Here is a 19,809-nt window from a genome sequence, read left to right on the forward strand (position 1 = left end):
CTGTCTCTCCATCGCCTTCCTCTTTTTCTCCCTAATCCAATTAACCGACGAGCTTATATAAGTAAACGCGGGAGAAATGTCTTCTATTATCCTTCCCGGTCATTGATCTGCACAGCCATGACCAAGCCTCAGCGCAAGTTAGCTCTGGCACAGGTGCCGCCCACCTGGGCTTGTCCCGAATAACCTGGGGAGGAACTGGAGGTTCTTCCTCTCTTTGCCCTGCAGGTGAGTGGCACTAATTGCATGCAATAAGTTACTTATTGAAATCTACAGTAAATTGCAGGATATTGCAAAATGTCACGTCAGCCTAGACCTTGATCAAGCCTTCTAAGGTACTTCCATGGGGAAGAAAGTTTTGCAAGTAGAATGGGAGGCATACTTTCCAGAATGATGATTAAAGGGAACGTGTGGGCTCGAATCAGCTTGGGAGAGTTGAATAACTTAAACCTCCCAGTACCTTCAAAGGTGCTATCATTTCCACTTGGCTATATTTAGTTTTCTTTGCTTTTTGGAAAAGAGATGAGGCAGCTCCAGTCTGTGTCTCCCTTGGCTTTCCCCAGACACCGTAAATGATACTGGCAGCATCCCAGCTCCACCGCTCCTCGAGTGAAAATCTATTCCTCCTTCTCATGCCACGTTTAATAAACTTTATCTAGAACAATTTCTTGTGCAGTGGCAAAACACAGCACTTACATAACATCCTATTTTAGGAGCACTGTTCTCTTGGGCTCTGAAACACAGCCCGGTTTCTTTAGTGCTACGAGTTGGAGAATGTTCTACCTCTGGGAAGGAAGAGGGTCCTGATGCCGAGATGGGGAGATGGGTAGGAAGAAGGCAGGTGCATCCCACTGGCCTAGAGGGGCCTCGGGGTCACACGGAGGCCTCCAGAAATAGCCAGAGGAAGCCCAGGTTCAGTGCTATTCTTCCTGGGGGCTCGAGGCAAAATAAGATCTGCCACGTGCCCACACCATCTGTCCGGCTCTGGGGACACAGAAATCAGGCCGCAGGGGCTCCTCTGCCGTCGTCTCCATTGCTGGGCCAGAGCCCCTCTCATCTGGATCCGCAGTGACTGAAGGAGCCGAGGAGGAAGGAGGGGGCCCGGCTCAGGGGTAAAGAAGGCAAAGATGAATGTGTCATCAAAGAGGTGGATTCTGAGGGGCCGAGGTCAAACAAGGTCACAGGCTGAGCAAAGCCGGCTCTAAGAGGAAGAGTCCTGCCCCAGGAATCCCGTCAGCCAAACCTGCATCATCTGGGCGGAGTTTCCAGGCCTCAGCATGGCCGACGTGTGCGCCTGGCTCTGGCTCCGTTGTGGGGACTGTCCTGCGGTCTCCCAGGTCTCTCCCACCCACCAGATGGCAATAGCAGCCCACCCTGCACCCTGGTCCTGACCGCCCAAAGCCTGCCCGGCAGCCACCATCGAGCTTTGCGGTTTCCCAAGGACTGCTGCAGTTCTCAGGACTCGGGCCCTTGCACATCGGCTTCACCCGTCTCAGCTTCTGGTCTTCTCCTGTAGGAATCTCCAGTCTCTCTGGAATAGGTGTCAGGCGTCCCATGCAAATGCAGGTTCTGACTCCAGGAGCTGGGTGGGGCCTGAGTGCCTGCCTCTCTAACAAGCCCCAGGTGATGGCGCCGCTGCTCACCTGCGGACCACGCCTGGAGCTGCCTAGGTGGAGAGGACCAGCACTGGCCCAGGAACCACGGCTTTGTGCAGGCGTGATTGTGCGGGGACGCCCCTGATGGTGGGAGCGATGCTCCTCCCTCAGCTGCACACAACAGTCAACCGCTGAGACGCATCCGATTGCTCAGGGCTGCATGCAGTGCAGCAGGTGTTTAAGCACCCCTAGGGGACGGCGATGGGGAGCCAAAGACCTTCCGTCGGAGGCCTGTCACCACACCCACGCATCAGCAGTGACACTTCCAAGGCAAGATGCTAGCCCAGGCAGAGGTCTTCCCAGCCTCCTGGTCTCCAGGGTCAAGGGCATGTCATTGTGCATCCAGCTCAGGTGTGTGAGTCCCCCTCTACTGATGGGCTTGGCGGGAGGCACCTTCACCTGTGCAGCAGCCACAGCCCAGGAGCCCCGGGAGGCCCGATGCCCTGTAGCATGTCATCCTCCTCACAGGACTGATGCTCAGTCACAAACAGCCCTCGCCCTCAAGCTATCAGCCCTGGGAACGGTTTCCTTCAGTACCTCCTGCAGAAAGGCGGGACCCTTGGCAAACCTGTGCTCAGGGAAGCAGTGATGATGTCCAGTTCTGGGAATGTTGATGGAGTCCGTGCCCTGTGGTTGAGGATGGAGTGTGAATCACCCATTGGCCTGCTGGGTCTGCCAGCCGGCAGGTGCAGCAGGTGCCACACCACGGCCCGTCTCAACCTGCAGAACAACCGCCCTTTGCTCTCTAGAGGTGGAAGTGAGGGAGGAGGGTAGACCAGCGCTCCGAGCCAGAACTCATGTTCCCCAGTCCAGACGCTGATCGGAGGAGAGCAGGCCACTCTCTGCTCCCCAAACTTCATCTTCATGGACTGGCACCCACACCTAGCAACTAACGTCAGGGACTTGAGGAAGTTGGTGGTTGACACGGGGGTCTTATAAATTGCAGATGGGCAGGGCTTGGAGACGGTGGAATGGCTCTGAAGGAAGCAACTGTCAATGGCTTCTTTCTCTGAAATAGAAAACGCGTGACATCACGTGGGCACGGCAAAAGCTAAAGCGAGAATGTGGAGCACCAGGAAGACAAGGCTCGGTGGGGCTGGTTTTGCCCAACCGTGACCCAGCATGGCATGGATAAGACAGCTTTTATTCCTCAAGGGGATGGGCGTATGAGAGAGTGACCCTGGGCTTCACTGTCCCACGTCTGCCTTCCCGGGATTGTACTGCCTGACTCCGAGAAGCCACAGTTAAAAGCCCTTGGGCCTCCGTTTTGAACACCTTTGCCAGAGTGGTCTAGATTTCAGCAGCAAAACATTGTCCCTAGCCAGGCGTCACCGCAGATTAAATTCCCAGCACACTCGTTCTCCACCGGAGAGGCAGGAGGGCTGGGCCCCGGGTGACTCTCACCGTGTCCTTCCCCTTGGCTGTGCTCCTGGGGGGCTGCTGGGAGGGTGCAGGGCTCTGGGGGGCAGCAGCTTCTCTCCCGGGTCTTGATGCCTGACCTGTTTGTTGGCCCTCCCCGCCAGACAAGAAAGAGGAAGTGTGGATCAGAGCCGGCGAGTACATGGGCCAGCTGCTGGAGCAGGCGTCGCTGCACTTCTTCGTCACCGCCCGAGTCAATGAGACCAAGGATGTGCTGGCCAAGCAGAAGTCCGTGGTGCTCACGGTCCCCAAGGTCGTCATCAAGGTCGGTCTGAGCGTCTCATCTCAAACAGGGCCAAGGTGGGAGGTTCTCGATGAGGCACCCAGACTTGGTGCGAGTATGTGTGTGTGTGTGTGTGTGTGTTCTGCTCTTAAAAAAAAAAAAAAAAAAAAAAAAAAAAAAAAAACACATAACAGAGCTAGGATCCTCTTGTTCTTTGAAAGAAGCAAACCGCCCTATATATAGACGTGCACATATAACACTTTCCTCTTCTCTCCCAGATTTAAATATATAGATGTGGCTGCAGATATAAATATAACCTGTGGGTATAAACACACTTGTGGAGGAAGATAAAGATGTGTAATAGATACAGACTTAGAACTTTCCGTGGCTCCAGAGGAAAGTAGGTCAGGCCTGCCGTGAGATGTGCGAGCCGCCTGCGGCATCTCCAGCTCCACCTGCGTTTGAGGCAGGAGCCTTGCTTGTTGCGGTGCACCTGCAGACAGTGGAGTGTGGACAGGGAGCGGCGGCTTGAGGGTGCTGACCTTTCGCGTAGTTAGGCACCTGGCAAGCACTGACCAGTTGCAGAAATAGAGGGTTGTGTTGCTTTTTTGTTAATCTGAGGTGGAGAGATTCTGAGAGATAGGAAGACAGAGAAAGAGAGACCTCCCAGGTGATGATGGGTCATTGCCCAAATACTTCCGACAACTCAGCGTGGGCCAGGCCACCGCTGGGAGTGAGGAACTCAATCCAGGTCTCCCAGATGAGCGGTGGGACCACCATCACTGCCTTCCAGGAGGTGGATTAGCAGGAAACGGAAGCCAGGGGCCGGGGCCAGGTCTGGAACCCAAGCCCTCTGACACAAGCTGTAGGCATCTGAACCAGGGCCCTACCCACTAAACACCTGTCCTGAGAAGCACAGAACTCCTGCACCCCAGAAAGGTACGCCGTGCCTTTTCCAGCCAACCTCCCCCTCCCCCACCACGAAGCCCTCCATCACCATATGTTTGTGCTCCCTGCGGACCAACAGTTGCCATAGTGCCTCTCCGGGTGCCACCAGAAATCTCTGCCCAAGTGGCTCAGGGCACTTGGCAGGACAGAGCTGTGGGCAGGTGCGGATGGAAGACGACTGTGGGAGCCATAGCTGTGGGTCCTCGTGGCCTCTTTAGCCACATCCCTGGGACACTTCTCAGCCCTGGAAGCAGGAACCCAGGCTCCGGCAGGGCCCTCAGGGGGTGACATCACACCCCAGCCCATATCCAGGGCCCTGAGGCCCGCCCCAGCCTCTGCAGAACGTTCTCCTTAAAGTGACTAAGAGTGACGAGCACAGAGCCTCCCCGGTTCCTCCAAAGTGGGACGCATCTGGGTGTTAGAAAGTCCGCCGGTTTCATGCCGCCCGGAGGGGCCTTGGTTCTTGTGAATCATCGGCTGTGAATCATCTGAGCTTGGATAACTGCGTGCATTCACACTGCAGCTTTCCTGCGTCCAACAGCCATCCACGCACTTGGCATGCGTGGCTGCATTTTCCACACCCGGTAACCTCTCGCATCTCCTCTTAGGCACAGGAGCTGGAGAACAGAGAGGTTGCATACTCACCCAAGGCCACACAGCCAGGGCAGTCTGCCACATGACCGGGTCCTGTGCGGGGGGCGCAGGGAGCTGCCCCAGGACGCGGCTCCTCCCCTCTCACAGATCGGTGCCCTTGAGGATAAGATCACCAGGCCTTCATCTCTAGAAAGGGCATCATCCTCACCCGCCTTTGCTTCTCCCAGCCCCTCACTGCTCCGCACAGCACTGGCCTCGCCAAAGGCCTCAGGGGCCAGATGCAGATGCCCAGGACTTGCAGGCTGCATCAGAAACAAATGCAGGGCGGGGATGTGGCTGTTGGGGGTGCTCCTTCCGTGCCCTTGTGCTGTGCGAGTGTGAATTCAGCCACACGGAGTGCAGGGTGCCCTGGCCAGGATGGGCCCGCCCCGCAGGCGGCTGCTGTTCGGGCCGCCTCTCCCCAGGGACGGGTGCCAGCCCCCGCAGTTATCTCTCAGCTGCCTGAGAGGGGCGTCCGTGTCACCGTTGCAAGGCCCATTCACGGCTCAGCCCTGAGCCCTTCGCGGCAGAGGCTAAAGCTGGCTACTCTCACCTCATTTCAAAGCCGAGGCTTGTCCCTGCGCGGGCCCCGGGAGACAGCCTCTCCAGGCTGTGAAGTGCTCAGACCATAGCGAAAATAAAGCTTAATTGCACCACTGATAATAAACTGGATGTAGGAAGGAAACGGAGATCTTTGATCTTCAGGGCTTTATTAATCTGGAGGATTATTTGTGCGGTCTGTTTACTTAGTAGCAGTAAAGGGGTCCGGGCCATGTGCTTGGGACTCACTTGTGACCGTGGTGGAAATCTGGGCTCCGTTCAGTCAGTGCTGAGTTTGTTCATGGACCAGGGGCCAAGACATCATCACAGAAGCTGTCCCTGAACTGTTAACTCCAGGGATAAACCAAAGCCAAGCAGGAGATGAGGGGTTCCTGGGTGTCGCTCCCCGTCTTCGTGGAGGAACGACACAGGACCCTGCGCTGTTCTTTTGTCTGCTCGGCCCTCCCCGGGTTTGCTGCTGGTTCTTCCCGGGTTGGCTACTATCCCTTCCACCTCCGTGGAAGGGCAGTTCCCCCTGGCCACATTCCCCACTTCCGCAGGGGAGCGGCACACCGCCGGCCGGCTCTCTTGGGGGCTGCACAGGTGTTCCCCTTAGATGTTCCCCCTTAGATGTTCCTCTTAGATGTTCCTGGTGCATGCCGTCTCTCTCCTCCTTTATAGTCCTCCTCTGCCAATCCCAACTCGGCTGCCCACACGCCGAGTACGCTGCTCTCCTCCAATCAGTAGCAAGTCCTACAGTTTATTGGTTGAACTGGAGGCAGCTGTGCGGAAGCTGTTTACTTCTCTCCCAGCGCCATATTGTGGGAGAGCAGATGCATAGAATAAGTCCCAATTCCAGTAACTCAGTCCAGTCCGGGCTGCTCCCCACAGATCCCCCTTTCTTTTTATTTTTTGGCGTTGATACGCGCCTGTCTTCGGTGTCCCGCGGCACACACTCTGCTCTACTTGCTAGAGTTGCCACAGGTTCTTACAAGTCCTATCAGGCAAACCGAATCCGGGTCCTCTCTTCACCATGTTGTGAGGAGGTTTTTAGGCGCTGATGCGTGCCTGTGTTCGGTGACCTGCGGCTCACACTCTGGTCGAGCCGTCTGCTGGTGCTTACCGCCTTAATCAGGCAGACCGAATCCAAGCTCTCACATTGCAGTGTTGTGGGGAGGCCTTATTGATGTTAATTCGTGCCTGTCTTCGGTGACCTGCGGTGCATAAGCTGCTAGCCGCCGCAGGTGCTCATCGCCTCACTTAATCAGGCAGACCGAATCCAAGCTTTCTCATTGCCATGTTGAGGGGAGGCCTTTCTATTTCTCTATTTCTCTATCTCCGGGCATTCCTATTTCTCCCATTTTACTTCTATCTTCCAGCATTCCTATTTCTCTCATCTTACTTCTAAACTTCTGTTTCTCTTATCCCCGCAGCTTCCCGGCGCCTCGCCCCGCCGGCGGGTTCCCGGCTCTGCGCCGCTTCAGCCCGCGCCTCATCTGCGCGGCTCGGCTTTGCGCGGCTTGGCTTCGCGCGCTCCGCGGTCTCCATGCCCTTCGCGTCTGCACCACGGCCTACGCCAGCCCCGTTCCCTATCTATTCACGCCCCGTGCTCTCTCTGCACGCGGCGGCTTCCGCGAGTAACACAGCGTAGCTTACGTGTCCGCCACTAGCATTCAATCTAAGTTCCCCGGGCTAGCCTGGCGAATTCAACCCAGCATACGTCTCCGCCCCACGGTTTGGCTTCCCGTCCTTTGCTCCCCGGGCTAATCAGACGGATCCCAATCTGGCTTACGTTTCAGCTTCTGGTTTCAACTTTTCGCCCCCTATTCCCGGGCTAACTTGAGAACCCCAAAGTGGCTTTCGTATCTGCCTTGGCCTGCCCCCCACGGCTTCAATTTCCCTAACATTTTTCTCTACCCGGTATGTTTCCCCAAACTTTCCTCCAACGATATTCCTCCCTCATTTCTCCTGGCCTCTCCCCACAGTCCGCGTCCGAGTCTGTTTGTTCTAGCGTTCACTTTCGCTTTCGACCTTAGAGATTTCTCCCAGCTTCCCCCCGTAGTCCGTATCTGAGTCTATGCCTAGGCTTTCAATAGCTTCTTCCGGCACCCTTTTCGTCCGGCTTTTCCCTAGGCTGTTTGCTAGTCTCTCTCTCCGGTAATTTCCCAGTTCTTCCCGTTTCTTCCCTCCTAAGTTTGCTATCCGTCCTAGGTTTCCTAATCCGTCCTAGGTTTCCTATCCGAGTCACGGCACCATTATGTCGCTCCCCGTCTTCGTGGAGGAACGACACAGGACCCTGCGCTGTTCTTTTGTCTGCTCGGCCCTCCCCGGGTTTGCTGCTGGTTCTTCCCAGGTTGGCTACTATCCCTTCCACCTCCGTGGAAGGGCAGTTCCCCCTGGCCACATTCCCCACTTCCGCAGGGGAGCGGCACACCGCCGGCCGGCTCTCTTGGGGGCTGCACAGGTGTTCCCCTTAGATGTTCCCCCTTAGATGTTCCTCTTAGATGTTCCTGGTGCATGCCGTCTCTCTCCTCCTTTATAGTCCTCCTCTGCCAATCCCAACTCGGCTGCCCACACGCCGAGTACGCTGCTCTCCTCCAATCAGTAGCAAGTCCTACAGTTTATTGGTTGAACTGGAGGCAGCTGTGCGGAAGCTGTTTACTTCTCTCCCAGCGCCATATTGTGGGAGAGCAGATGCATAGAATAAGTCCCAATTCCAGTAACTCAGTCCAGTCCGGGCTGCTCCCCACACCTGGGGAAAAGCACCCAGGGGTCACTGAGCTGCGAGGGGCTCTGATGGCCAGTAACCCGGGGTCCTGGACACGAAGAGGCGTGGACTTCTCACCCTGGAGGTGACTGCCCGAGAGCAGAATAGGGAGGCGAGAGGAGGCCAGGGAGAGAGGAGGTGGAAGACAGTGGGAGAAGTGAGCGTAGTAAGAAAATTTCCAGGTGAAATGTTGCATGGGAGACCTGGGGGAGGTGAGTCAGGTACGCAGCTAAAGCAGGAATTGGAGAAGGAAGGAGCGAAAGGCACTCGAAACGTAAACCCCACCCTCGGTGAGAGGCCCACAGTTACCGTAGGGTGCATCCCCCAAATCTAGGAAAATGTCAGACTCTTTCTTCCATCTCTGATCCTGGGATGATCTCCCAGCTGGCTGAAACTCTCCGGTTGCTGTGGTTGAATGGAAGGGGCCAGGCACAGGGTGAAACCACATGGGAGAGAAGTTGGGGGGCCAGGACCCTCGCAGGCAAGAGGAAGGACGTGGCCAGCACGCAGGGACAGCCTTGATAGCAGCCATGCTGTGTTACACTGTACAAGGACACTGTACAAGGACACTCCCAAACAGTCATGGGAAAGTGGCAGCAAGATAAGTTTATTTGGAACAAAATATTGTGAAATCCGTGCCTATGAGCATTATTGAATACTTGTCTTGTATTACCTTAGTTAATCCTCATTAGTACCTATGATGTGGGTATTACCATAATCCCATTTAATAGACGGAAAAACTGAGAGAACCAGAGAGAGCAGTTCTTTGTAGCACAGTGATCAAAACCATGGACTCTGGGGACTGGCGCCATGGCTCACTTGGTTAATCCTCCACCTGCCCCGCTGGCATCCCATATGGGCACCGGGTTCTAGTCTCGACTGCTCCTCTTCCAGTCCAGCTCTCTGCTGTGGCACGGGAGTGCAGTGGAGTATGGCCCAGGTGCTTGAGCCCTGCACCCGCATGGGAGGCCAGGAGGAAGCACCTGGCTCCTGGCTTCGGATCGGCACAGCGCCGGCCATAGCGGCCATTTGAAGGGGTGAACCAATGGAGGGAAGACCTTTCTCTCTGTCTCTCTCTCTCTCTCACTGTCTATAACTCTACCTGTCAAAAAAAAAAAAAAAAAGGATTCTGTAAGCAGCCTACATGAGTTCAACACGTAATCTCTCGATGTAGTGACCGTCACCCGGGACGAGTTACCAAACCCCTCTCAGATTCTGTTTTCTCACCTGTTAGATCAAGGCAAGGACATCCCCCACTTCCCGGGGTCCTGTGAGTTTTTGGTGGGTCCATGGAAGGCTCCTGCTTGAGTCACGGAGAGCACCCAGAAGCCTTGGCTGGCGTTCCGCTTGCCTGGTTACGGCTCTTAGTCACGTGTCCGTGATCATACACCTGCCAAGGGAGGAGCCAAACCTCCTCTAACCCAGGACTTCCTGACCCGAAGTCTGCGCAGTTCCCACGAGGCTACGTCGCCCCCACCCTGGGACTTTCACAGGTACACAACGGGCGACTGCTCCGGAGCTTGAAGGGAGTGAGGCATAGAGAAGGCTGTGGAGTGACAGCTGATCCTCGATGAGTGGACAGCATGCAGCCAGCAGCGGGGAGACCTGTCTGGACACCAGGAACAGCGATGTCAGCAATGGCGAGGGAGAGGCGGAGGGCAGCGAGAGGCCCACCTTGGCTGGAGTGGCTCCAGGCTGCAAGCGGGGCGTGAGTGAAGATGACTAGAGAAAGGCAGCCGGGGGCCGTTTGGAAGTGAGCTTCCACTGTCTGGACGAGAGCTCTGTAATCCACGCTGTCGTCAGGGAGACTTCTGGAGCCAGCAAAGTCTCCAGACCGTTGTCTACTCTGCCCTCCCCCCGGGCCTTCACCCAGAGCACCTTCGCCCTCTGGGAATCCCAAGCTCAGCCTTGGAGCTGGGGTTTCCTGGCATCCAGTGTCCAGCTGACTCCCTTTGCAGAGCAGATCCAGGCCCCCCTGGACCAGTAACAGGCCCACGATCTGGGCCCAAGTCCTCAACCACGGCGGGCAGGCTAGTGGCTGCGTGTCGGTGCATCTCTTACCCTCATAGCTACCATGATGAGGCTGCCAGCTGAGTGTTCCCGTCACTCACCATGCATGAGTCATGGCGGGTGATCCTCATATGGAAAATGGAAGAGGAAGACATTCATTCAACTTTAATGAGCACACTCTTCCCTGTGCCATCAAAATATTTTGATGAGAAAAGTATATTTTATTAAAAGCAGACATAAAATCCTTCTCTGCTTTCCCATGTGTTGATTGTTGTTAAGATGCTGTAAGTCAGCAAAAGGCTCTTCAGCATTTTAATTTTTAAAGAACAGCTGGTTTTTTGGAAAGAATGGGGGCACCAGAGGAGCCGGAACTGGTCTCTAGGCTACGGACTGGAATCTGCAGCCCGTGACGTGGGCAGGGCATTCTGATGGGGCACTCCCATCCTCAGGGGGCAGTGTCATGGCGGCCCCATCCTCAAGAAAATCAGCTAGCACAGGGGCACCTGGAGGGACAGGAGCAGCTCCTTTGCTGGAGGAGCGGAACCACACAGAGGCTGAGAGGCAGCCGGGGGCAGGCCTTCTGGCTCCTAATTCTACCCGAGCTGCTCTGGGGTAACAATGTAACCAGCCACACCATGTGAAATGGGCCTACGGACCTCACCGGGCTGCTGAGGTCATCTACAGAAAGAACTTAGCACCGTTCCCTGATAACAAGGACTCAGTGAAATGCAGTGACAGCCAAGTTCCACTCCTGCTCCCCCACCCTGCCTAGTCACACGTGGTGTGCTCCTCCTCCGCCAGCTCCTCCTCCATCCCCCGCCCTCCCTCCATCTCCCCCTCCTTCTTCTCCTGCTCCCTCCTGTCTCATCCACCTCTGTCTCTAAACTTCATGACCCCCTTTTGCAAAGCGATTAGCACTAATAATTACACTGCTACTCCTACTATCAACCATAGGCACGTGTACAGCACTCCGGGATTCCGGGGTTTGCACCTGCGGTAGTGATTGAGGGAGTGCGCGGCCATGTCAGGACCTGGGAGCTGTTGACAGGTGTTCCTTCCCTCCCTGTCTCCCTCCCCAGCCCCATCTGTGCCTGGGAACCCTGAGAATGCTTAGGGCAGGTGTGGCCCACTGGCCTTGAGAGAAGGTGACCCCCAGCTTGCGGCATGGACTCTCTTCAGCCTGGTTGGTAGGTGTTGGGTGCTGTGTCCTTCTCTGAGCACAATGAGGCAGGGCAGCGGGTCTGGAAGGCACTGGGGTAAGGCTGCAGGACACGAGAGCATTGCCGTGTGCTTTGGATGACCCTCCTGGGTATCCGCCTTCCAATTCAGCTCAGGAACCAACACCTCTTTAGTACGAGAGACCAAGTCCCACAGGTGGTCACCAAATACCGGCAGAACTAATTTTCTCGTAGAAGCTGGGATCAGTCTTTCTAGGAGAAAATATAACCCCTTTCTTTGTACATGATTTTAAAAATTATAACCATGAACAAAGAGTTGCCCCCAAATTAAAAAAAAAAGTTAAATATTTAAAGTGAGAACAACTGACCATTACCAAGAGTTTTATCAACACCCTTTCACTCCTCACTCATTCTATCTATTGAGTGAGAGAAGTTACCAGTTTTATTCATCTCTTTGGTGAGCCACTCACTCGTTTATCCATTTGTTTATTCGATACATTCGCACCTTGTTGACCCTCTGTGAATAAGTTGTAGCAAATGCCAAGAGCTTAAGAAAATGATCAGAGAATCACTGACTTCGAGAACCTTCCTACTGACCGGGTCTTTGGAATGGGCCCGACAGCTGCCCCTTCCTGTCCACAGTGGCCGACAGCTCTAGGAGCCCGGCTGTTCAGGTTGAGCCTGGATCCTCCGGCACAGACCAGGGGTGCCTCTTCTGGAGGGTCAGTACACAGGGCCTGGGCAGAGGCTTCCAACGCCACAGCAGAATGTCTGCAAGGCTGGCACTGCCCTGCGGTGCTGTGCACCCTGAGCGGACAATGCAGATCACACGTCACGGTCACTGTGGATCCCTGGAGAGGGCGCAGGGACCTTCCTCCGGGCAGCCCCTGCCACACCAACACTCACACGTGTGCAGACTGTGTCCATCCGGGGTGAGAGGGAAGTGGGGGGGGGTGGGAAGACCAAATCCATCCCAGTCCACTCACCCTCACAACTCTGCAGGCCCCACAGCCTAATCCCGCCCCTGGCAGGCAGGTGCAGCCTCCTGGAGAAAGAGGCTCCCTCTCCCACCTTGTGCTCGAGGACCAAGGTTCAGCCCCATGGCCAGATCTTTTCCGATTCCAGACACGGCTTGGTTTTCTTAACAATGGTCCTGCTGCTTTGTTCTGTCTGGAGCCTGAGACACCCATAGATCTTCCTGTGGGCTCCTCCTCATCTCCACACTGCTCCTGTTCCCAAAGACCCACTTTTAATTCAAGTGGGGGCAGAACAGGGTGAATTGCTGTGCTGGGTGCTGGGCCCCAGTTCCTCCTGCATCCATGCACCCTTAAGTAAACTGGGGGAGGGGCAGTCATTTAGCCTAGCAGGTAAGATGATGGTTAGGCTCCTGCTCCTGGCTGCAGCTTCCTGCCAATGCAGACCCTGGGAGGCAGTAGCGATGGCTGACGCAGTTGGGTTCCTGCCGCCCACGAGGGAGACCTGGATTGAGCTCCTGATTTCTGGCTTTGAATACCAAGCCATTGTGGGCATTTAGGAAGTGAGCTAGCAGATGGGAGATCCCTCCTCTCTCTCTCTCTCTCTCTAATAAGTAAATAAAATGTTTAAAAGTAAAAGACAACATTGAGGGAAACAGAGGTAATGAGTGCCCCAGAGTACTTGAGGCTCTGAGACTGCGCCGTGATTGCATTTTGTTCAGTGGGAGCCTAAAGAGCTGAACTTCTCATTAAGAAGAGAATGGAAGCAGACTGAGTGTTCGTTACCCCAACCCTCGGCATTCCCGAGCGAGCTCGTCCTCTCTCCAACCTCCCTGTGCTCACGGTGCCTCTCTCCCGGTCACCCCTGCTGGCATACAGTGAGGAACCGGGTGTCTCTACTTTGCCCCCTGGGGAGCCTCCTCTCCAGTGCCCCGGGAATCCGAATCCACAGCACTCCCATTGGGGCACTTATGGGTGAGGAGTGTCTCATGACTCCCTGGCCATATCTCCTCCCTCTAAACCCGAGATCTAACAAATGCCGGTGTGTTTCAGAAGTGCCGACACACACTGTTGCCTTGACTCATCCCAAGACTCCCCTAAGAAACCAAGACCCAGAGAGCTCAAGCAGCTCACCCAAGGACACACAGCAGCAGCCGCTGGGTCCAGTTCTCTTCCCTGCAGCCTCACCGCAAGAACATCACTGCCTGAACCCCAGGGACTGGGGTCTCTCACAGTGTGCTATGGCATCTGCAGAGAAACCGCACCCAGCTGGGAGGGCCTCTGAGCGCGTGAATCCTGCTCCTCCTGGGAAACACCAGAGGGGGCACCCGCAGCCACAGCTTTGCAGATACCACCCCACAGCAGCTGCTGCTCACGGAGGGTCACGGCACAGAAGGGAATGGTGGGTGGCCTCAGTCAGGCCCCACCTGCGAGTGAGCCCCAGCTGCTCCAAGATGTGTGTTCCCTCCCTCCCTCCCCCCAGGACAGCTGCAGATCAATGAGCACTGGGAGGGAAAACCGGAAATCACCAGTACCTGGGGTACGGAACCCAGTGTTCTCTATGCGTTTCCAAGAAAAACAGCCAGAACAACCAACCTCATCTACCCATGTTGGGATCCTGGTTATTTATATATATATATATATATTGTATATATATATAATATATATAATACATATACACACACACACACCCATATATATATATATATATATATATATATATATTTTAATGGTATCTCTATCTTTACTCTAAATAGAAAATCCTGTTCCCATCAAGAGACACGTGTCAGGGCTCCAAGGCCACACTGTCACATCTTACTCTGGGATTCGAATGCTTTTCCCGGAAAGGCAAGAAGAAAGAGGTAGATGGTAGAGATGTTTTCTAATTTAGTTCAAGGTCAACTTACAACCATTGTCCTCAACGGATGGCTTAGTGGCAACATGAAAAGGTGGCTCTGCAAATGATCCTTCAGTGGATTTCAGAAAATAAAGGTGCTATTCCAGTTTTTTAAAAGTTACTATTTTTACCTCTCTGTGGTCAGAGATCAGTGTATGTGGTGCTTCAAGATGAATGTTTTAAGAGTCAGAGAGACCCAGATTTATATCTGAGCTGGCTCTGCCCGTACTTTGTCTTCCAAGTCTCACGTTCACAGCCCTAGGATGGGGCTGCAGCACACTGGGCCCCAGCCTGCTGGTGTTGCACCTGTGGGAGGTGGGGCCTGGTGGAGGGTGACTGGCTGTAGGGGCCTCTGCCTTTGAGAAGATGTTGATGCTGGTCTCATGGGGTGAGTTGATTCCCAAGGGGTGAGAGCAGGTTTTTATAAATGAAAGCTTGGTGCTTCCACAGGCAGCCCGTTGCCCTTCTACTTCTCTGCCCTGTTGTAACGCAGCCAGAGGACCTGTTCTAGGCCCCATAGCCAAGCTGTAGGGACCCTGCAGTCACTAGAATCAGGAGCCAAATACACCTCTTTATAAAGTACCCAGCATTGAGTCTTAAGCCGCACCTGCCTGACTTACTAACTCCGTGAACTTGAGCAAATTACTAACTTCAGTTTTCTCACCTAGAAAATGAGACCCATACTACCTACCTGTGAGGATCAAGTGGGTTCATGCATGTCACCCGCTTCACACACTGTCCGATGCATGGGGTCATTCCAAAGCTGCGCTAATACAGTCGCTGTCAGTCACGTGTCGCTGTGGAGCACGGGAAAGGTGGCCGATGGCAAGAAGCAACTGCATTTTTTTTAATTCCGTGTAATTTTACTTCATTAAACTTTAAATAGCCCATGTGACCAAAGGCTGCCGTGTTAGCGCGGTCTTAGGATGCTGCCCCACCAAGGTAAAACCTGTGGCACGATTCTGTAAACGCTGGCCTAGGGCTCGCTGGAGACAGTGATGAAGCTGGGGCTGGGAGCCGGTCACCAGCAGTGACCACAGGCAAAACCGTTTCCCGAGAGATGCGGAACGGGCGATTGAAAGCACCGGACAGGAGGAGTCTTGGGCGAATCCAACACGACTCATGCATCAGATTGCCACGCCAGCGCATTCCTACTGGTTTCAAGCTTCCCCATCTCAATTTCCGTTGCAACTAGTTACGCATCTTTGCAAAGCCTCAACTCTGTGAAAGCTACCTGGTGATTTCCTAAGAAGTGATTTCTCCCAACACGTTTACGTGTGTCAGTGTGTGTGTGTGTGTGTGTGTGTGTGTGTGTGTGTGTGACTAACTTCCTTGTTTAACAGAGAATCAGAGTAGCGGCTCATCATCATGAAATAGCATAAAAGGCAAGAATCCAGTGTGTCAATCCTGGCGACTGGTGTTTATACGATACTGCAGGCCAATTGTGATAAACAGGTGTGTTAAATCCAATATTGAGAAGTGAATGGATCAGGGCCGTGGAACCTGGGCAGGAGGTGTTCACGGCACCGAGTAGGACAGTGCTTTGTGCTGTCTGAGAGCCGAGTCTCGGATGCGCCTCCCTCACGTGCACGCACGTAAATGATTCATCTTGATCTGCCCTTCTCTGGGTCTCCCTTTATTTAGGATTTCATGAGAGCAAGGCAATCAGAAATACAACTGAGCTGACTTGGAATTATGTTTATAACACTAAAGAAAAGGTAGCCATATGGATTCCCAAAAGGGCAAACATACACTTTCTCCCCAAATCTCCATCGTTCGCAGCATTTCATGGGCACCGCCCATCACTTAAATCAACAAATCAAACAGGAAACTAGCAGGTGTAGGATCCACCGTCCTCAAAGGAAGGGTTGGAGGAACGCCGCCACCTAGGTTTCCCAAGCCAGAAAGGAAGATGTGGAATGCTGAGCGCCTTTCACGGGGGTTTCACTGCCTAAGGTTCGTTTTCATCTCAGTGGTCAGAGCCTAGAAGTTTAAATTCCAGGTGTTAGAAAAAGGACCCAGGGGGCCGGCGCCGTGGCTCACTTCATTAATCCTCCGCCTGCGGCACCAGCATCCTATATGGGCGCCGGGTTCTAGTCCCAGTTGCTCCTCTTCCAATCCAGCTCTCTGCGGTGGCCCGGGAGGGCAGTGGAGTATGGCTCAGGTGCTTGGGCCCTGCACCTGCATGGGAGACCAGGAGGAAGCACCTGGCTCCTGGCTTTGGATTGGTGTAGCCCCGGCTGTAGCGGCCATTTGCGGGGGGGTGAACCAATGGAAGGAAGACCTTTCTCTCTGTCTCTCTCTCTCTCTCTCTCTCTCACTGTCTCACTCTGTCAAATAAATTTTAAAAATAACAAAAAATAAAAGAAAAAGGACCCTGAGTCCTTGTTACACAAGAGAAACACACTCCAGCCGGATCGGGCCTGCGCTCATCTCCCCTCCTTTCCCAGCCATCCCCCAACTCTGGACTGCAAGGACCCGTGCCAGCAGCTGGTCGCAGACACAACCTCTGGAACAAGCTCACTGGGCATGGCACATGACCGTATGCTCATCTGCAGCCTAGCTACGAACCCCCAGACCCTTTCAGACACTGACCGTTCCCTGTCCCTGTCGTCAGCCACCTGGAGGGCTGTACTTGGCTTTCCACAGTGTTGTCACCCGCCTGCAGAGCCAGCCTACCTGTATGGAAAGTGTTCTTGATCCAGAGTTCTGGGGCTCCTAGAGGCCTGGGGATGGACTGCATGGTCTATAGTGAATCCCCTGAAAACGGTGCCCATGGTAGACGTACTTTGTGTTTGTCGCTGTGTGTATCTGTGCAGAGGAAGAGTGTCAGATTTATTGCTTAAGGGACTGTCTTTGCAGTAGCATTACACAAGGAAGGCAGTGGTCACAGCAAACACTGGCCAGTAGTGTCTCTGTAGCAGCCACACCTTCTCCCACTCAGAGAGCTTTTGTAAATATTATCTTTCTGTTGTATTTATAAAAATCCAAACTTACTTGGGATATTCAAAAAGTTCTTCATTAATTAATTTGAAAGAGAGAGAGGCAGAAAAGACAGAGAGGTCTACCATCTGCTGGCTCATTACCCAAGTGCCTGCACACAATCAGGGTTGGACTAGGCCACAACCAGGAGCCCAGAACCCAATCCAGGTCTCCCATGTGCGTGGAAGGGACCCAAATACTTAGGAAGCTGGAACTGGAGGCAGAGCCCTCAAACCCAGGCACTCCAATACAGGATGAAGCATTTCAGGTGGCGTCCTGTCCACTACACCAAATGCCCATGCCTGGGATGTTTTTAGTGGAGGAAAACTGTATTGGAAACGAAGGAGAATCAAACCAAGAGCCCTGGGTAAAGCATTCTCATTGCACTTCCAGCGTCTGTGAGGCTATTTCAAAAGGCCTGGGGAAAACAGGATTAGCATGCAAGTTTATTTTGGTGGCAAAAAAGCATTGACATCCATGCACAGTTATTTGTTAATATGCATGTTTCCTGAATGTTTGAGGACCCCTTGCATGGATGGATTTCATGCTGGAAGGTAAAGTCACGGGAGTGCATCCTTAGCTGTGGAGTCCATAAGTGAGGATCCTCTTTTCCGGGCAGTGTGTTTCCTCTTGTCCCCATTCATAAGAAAAGCTCATTCCACGTGTTTTCTCCAACATTACTGCCTGCAACGCCTGCGTCCCCTGTGAGAGCCAGTTCAGTCCCAGCTGCTTTGTTTCTGACCAGCTCCCTGCTAATGCACCTGGGAAGGCAGCAGAAGATGGCCCAAGTGCTTGGGCCCCTGTGACCCACATGGGAGACCTGGATGGATTCCCAGGCTCCTGCTTTTGTCCTGGCCCAGCCCCAACCATTGTAGCCATTTGAGAAATCAACCAGCTGCTGGAAGATCTCTCTCTGCCTCTTGCTGTCTCTGCCTGTAACTCTGTATTCCAAATGAAATAAATCTTTTTAAGAAAGAAACATAGCAAAATAATGGCTGGAATGCTATATAGAAAACAGAAACAACCAGTAAATTTTATCTTTAAGCAGTCAACCTAATTTAACAAATATTTATTGGGCACCGGGTAGGTATTAAGAATGAAAAGTAGGGTAAAATATGAAAATAAAACTACCCAGAGGGCCTGAGATGTAGGTATTGAGTCTCTGCCACGTGCCTTGCAACGTGTGGGCTGCACGTGCCTCGCCTGATTGCACTCCTGTTCTGTGAGGATAGAAGCAGGTTATTATTACCTTGTTCCCAGGTGGCGCAGGTCTTACACAGATCCACCATGCCGCATGCATAGCTTCTAAACACGTGCACAACTCCTATGGCCTCCTGGCCGGGTTCCTGCACGTTGTGTTGTGTTCAGACGTCTCATGGCACATAGAAGATAGAGCGTGAGAGATGATGAGAGCAGCTGCACGATGACCATGACCAGGAGCACTGCTTCCCCGTGTGTGTGTCAGCCCAGTGCACTGGCAGAAGTCTGAGTAGCTCACTCAAGGCTCTTCTGCTAGTGCGTGTTAACACTGGCATTGAACTCTGGCCATGGGGATGCTTTGGCAAATCTGACCTGATACTCCGACAGTTTTATCGGGGACTCACCACCAAACAGCCTTCTCTGTCCCTAGACTTAGCCGCTCCTAGACGCACGTGTTGACGCTGCAGGTGGAAAACCTCCCGCCTTTATCTTAGCACCCTGATCCCTCTTTTCCGAGTTCCACAGCAAGCACTCCCCCTTAGATATTAGACATCTTTCTTCCTAACGTGTCTACAAGTAAGAACGCACCAGCCCCCTGGCGCGTTCTCGACCTCTTGAACTCCAGAATCCCTTCTGTTCTGGTTAGAATTTGAGCCCTGTCCGGAAGCAGAATTCTCTGGGCCACTCTCGCCAAGCAGCACTGTTGCTACAGCACATGCTCTTCTACCTCCTGCTGACACAGGGCGGCCAGTGGCCCTGGCTATTAACCTGAGCTCTAATTAGGCTGACTTTTATAATGAGGAAGAGAGTGTGACTCTAATGAGTGATTTTCCATATTTTTCCCAATAGGTATCCCCCAGTCAAAGCAGTAAGCTCTCCTCCACACACTGGTCCCATTGCTTAGATAAACCACCCTGCAAAGCCTTAGCTCAAGTGAAGATGCCGAGACGCCAGCAGAGCAGAAGGGGGTCTGCTGTGGTGCTGACGTGTTGCTTTGCTCTTGGACGGTTTCTCAGGTGCGTGGCACTCCCGAAGTCGGTTCTGACATGGTTGTCACAGTCGAGTTCACCAATCCTTTACAAGAAACTCTGCAAAACGTCTGGATCCACCTGGATGGCCCTGGGGTGATACGGCCAAAGAGGAAGTTGTTCCGGTAAGCTCGGGGTAGGGGATGTGGGTGGAAGATCGTGTAGGACCACAGGGAGGCTTTCTCTCGCAATCTTTTCCAAATGCACACTCGAACCCAGTGGAGGTCTCTTTCCACTCCTTGTTGACCATCCCTGCTGAGTTTGGAGTTAAACATTAGGTTGGTTTGACCAGCACTTCCATCATTTAATCCTTAAGGGCACCCAAACGACGTAGGCAACGTGATTACCTCCTTGTGTA

At 53.6% G+C, this 19,809-nt stretch overlaps 1 protein-coding gene across 1 annotated transcript in view; it reads left to right on the top strand.

Moving 5' to 3' along the window:
* F13A1 (coagulation factor XIII A chain) overlaps nt 1–19,809 on the top strand; it is a 185,187-nt gene that overhangs the window by 155,524 nt on the left and 9,854 nt on the right. The window contains exons 13-14 of the mRNA XM_051855142.2: nt 3,176–3,336; nt 19,440–19,576. Coding sequence (XP_051711102.1) covers nt 3,176–3,336; nt 19,440–19,576 — 298 coding nt within the window. The remainder of the gene's footprint in view (nt 1–3,175; nt 3,337–19,439; nt 19,577–19,809) is intronic.

Source organism: Oryctolagus cuniculus, chromosome 5 (genome assembly GCF_964237555.1).
Source record: "Oryctolagus cuniculus chromosome 5, mOryCun1.1, whole genome shotgun sequence".
Lineage (NCBI taxonomy): Eukaryota > Metazoa > Chordata > Mammalia > Lagomorpha > Leporidae > Oryctolagus > Oryctolagus cuniculus.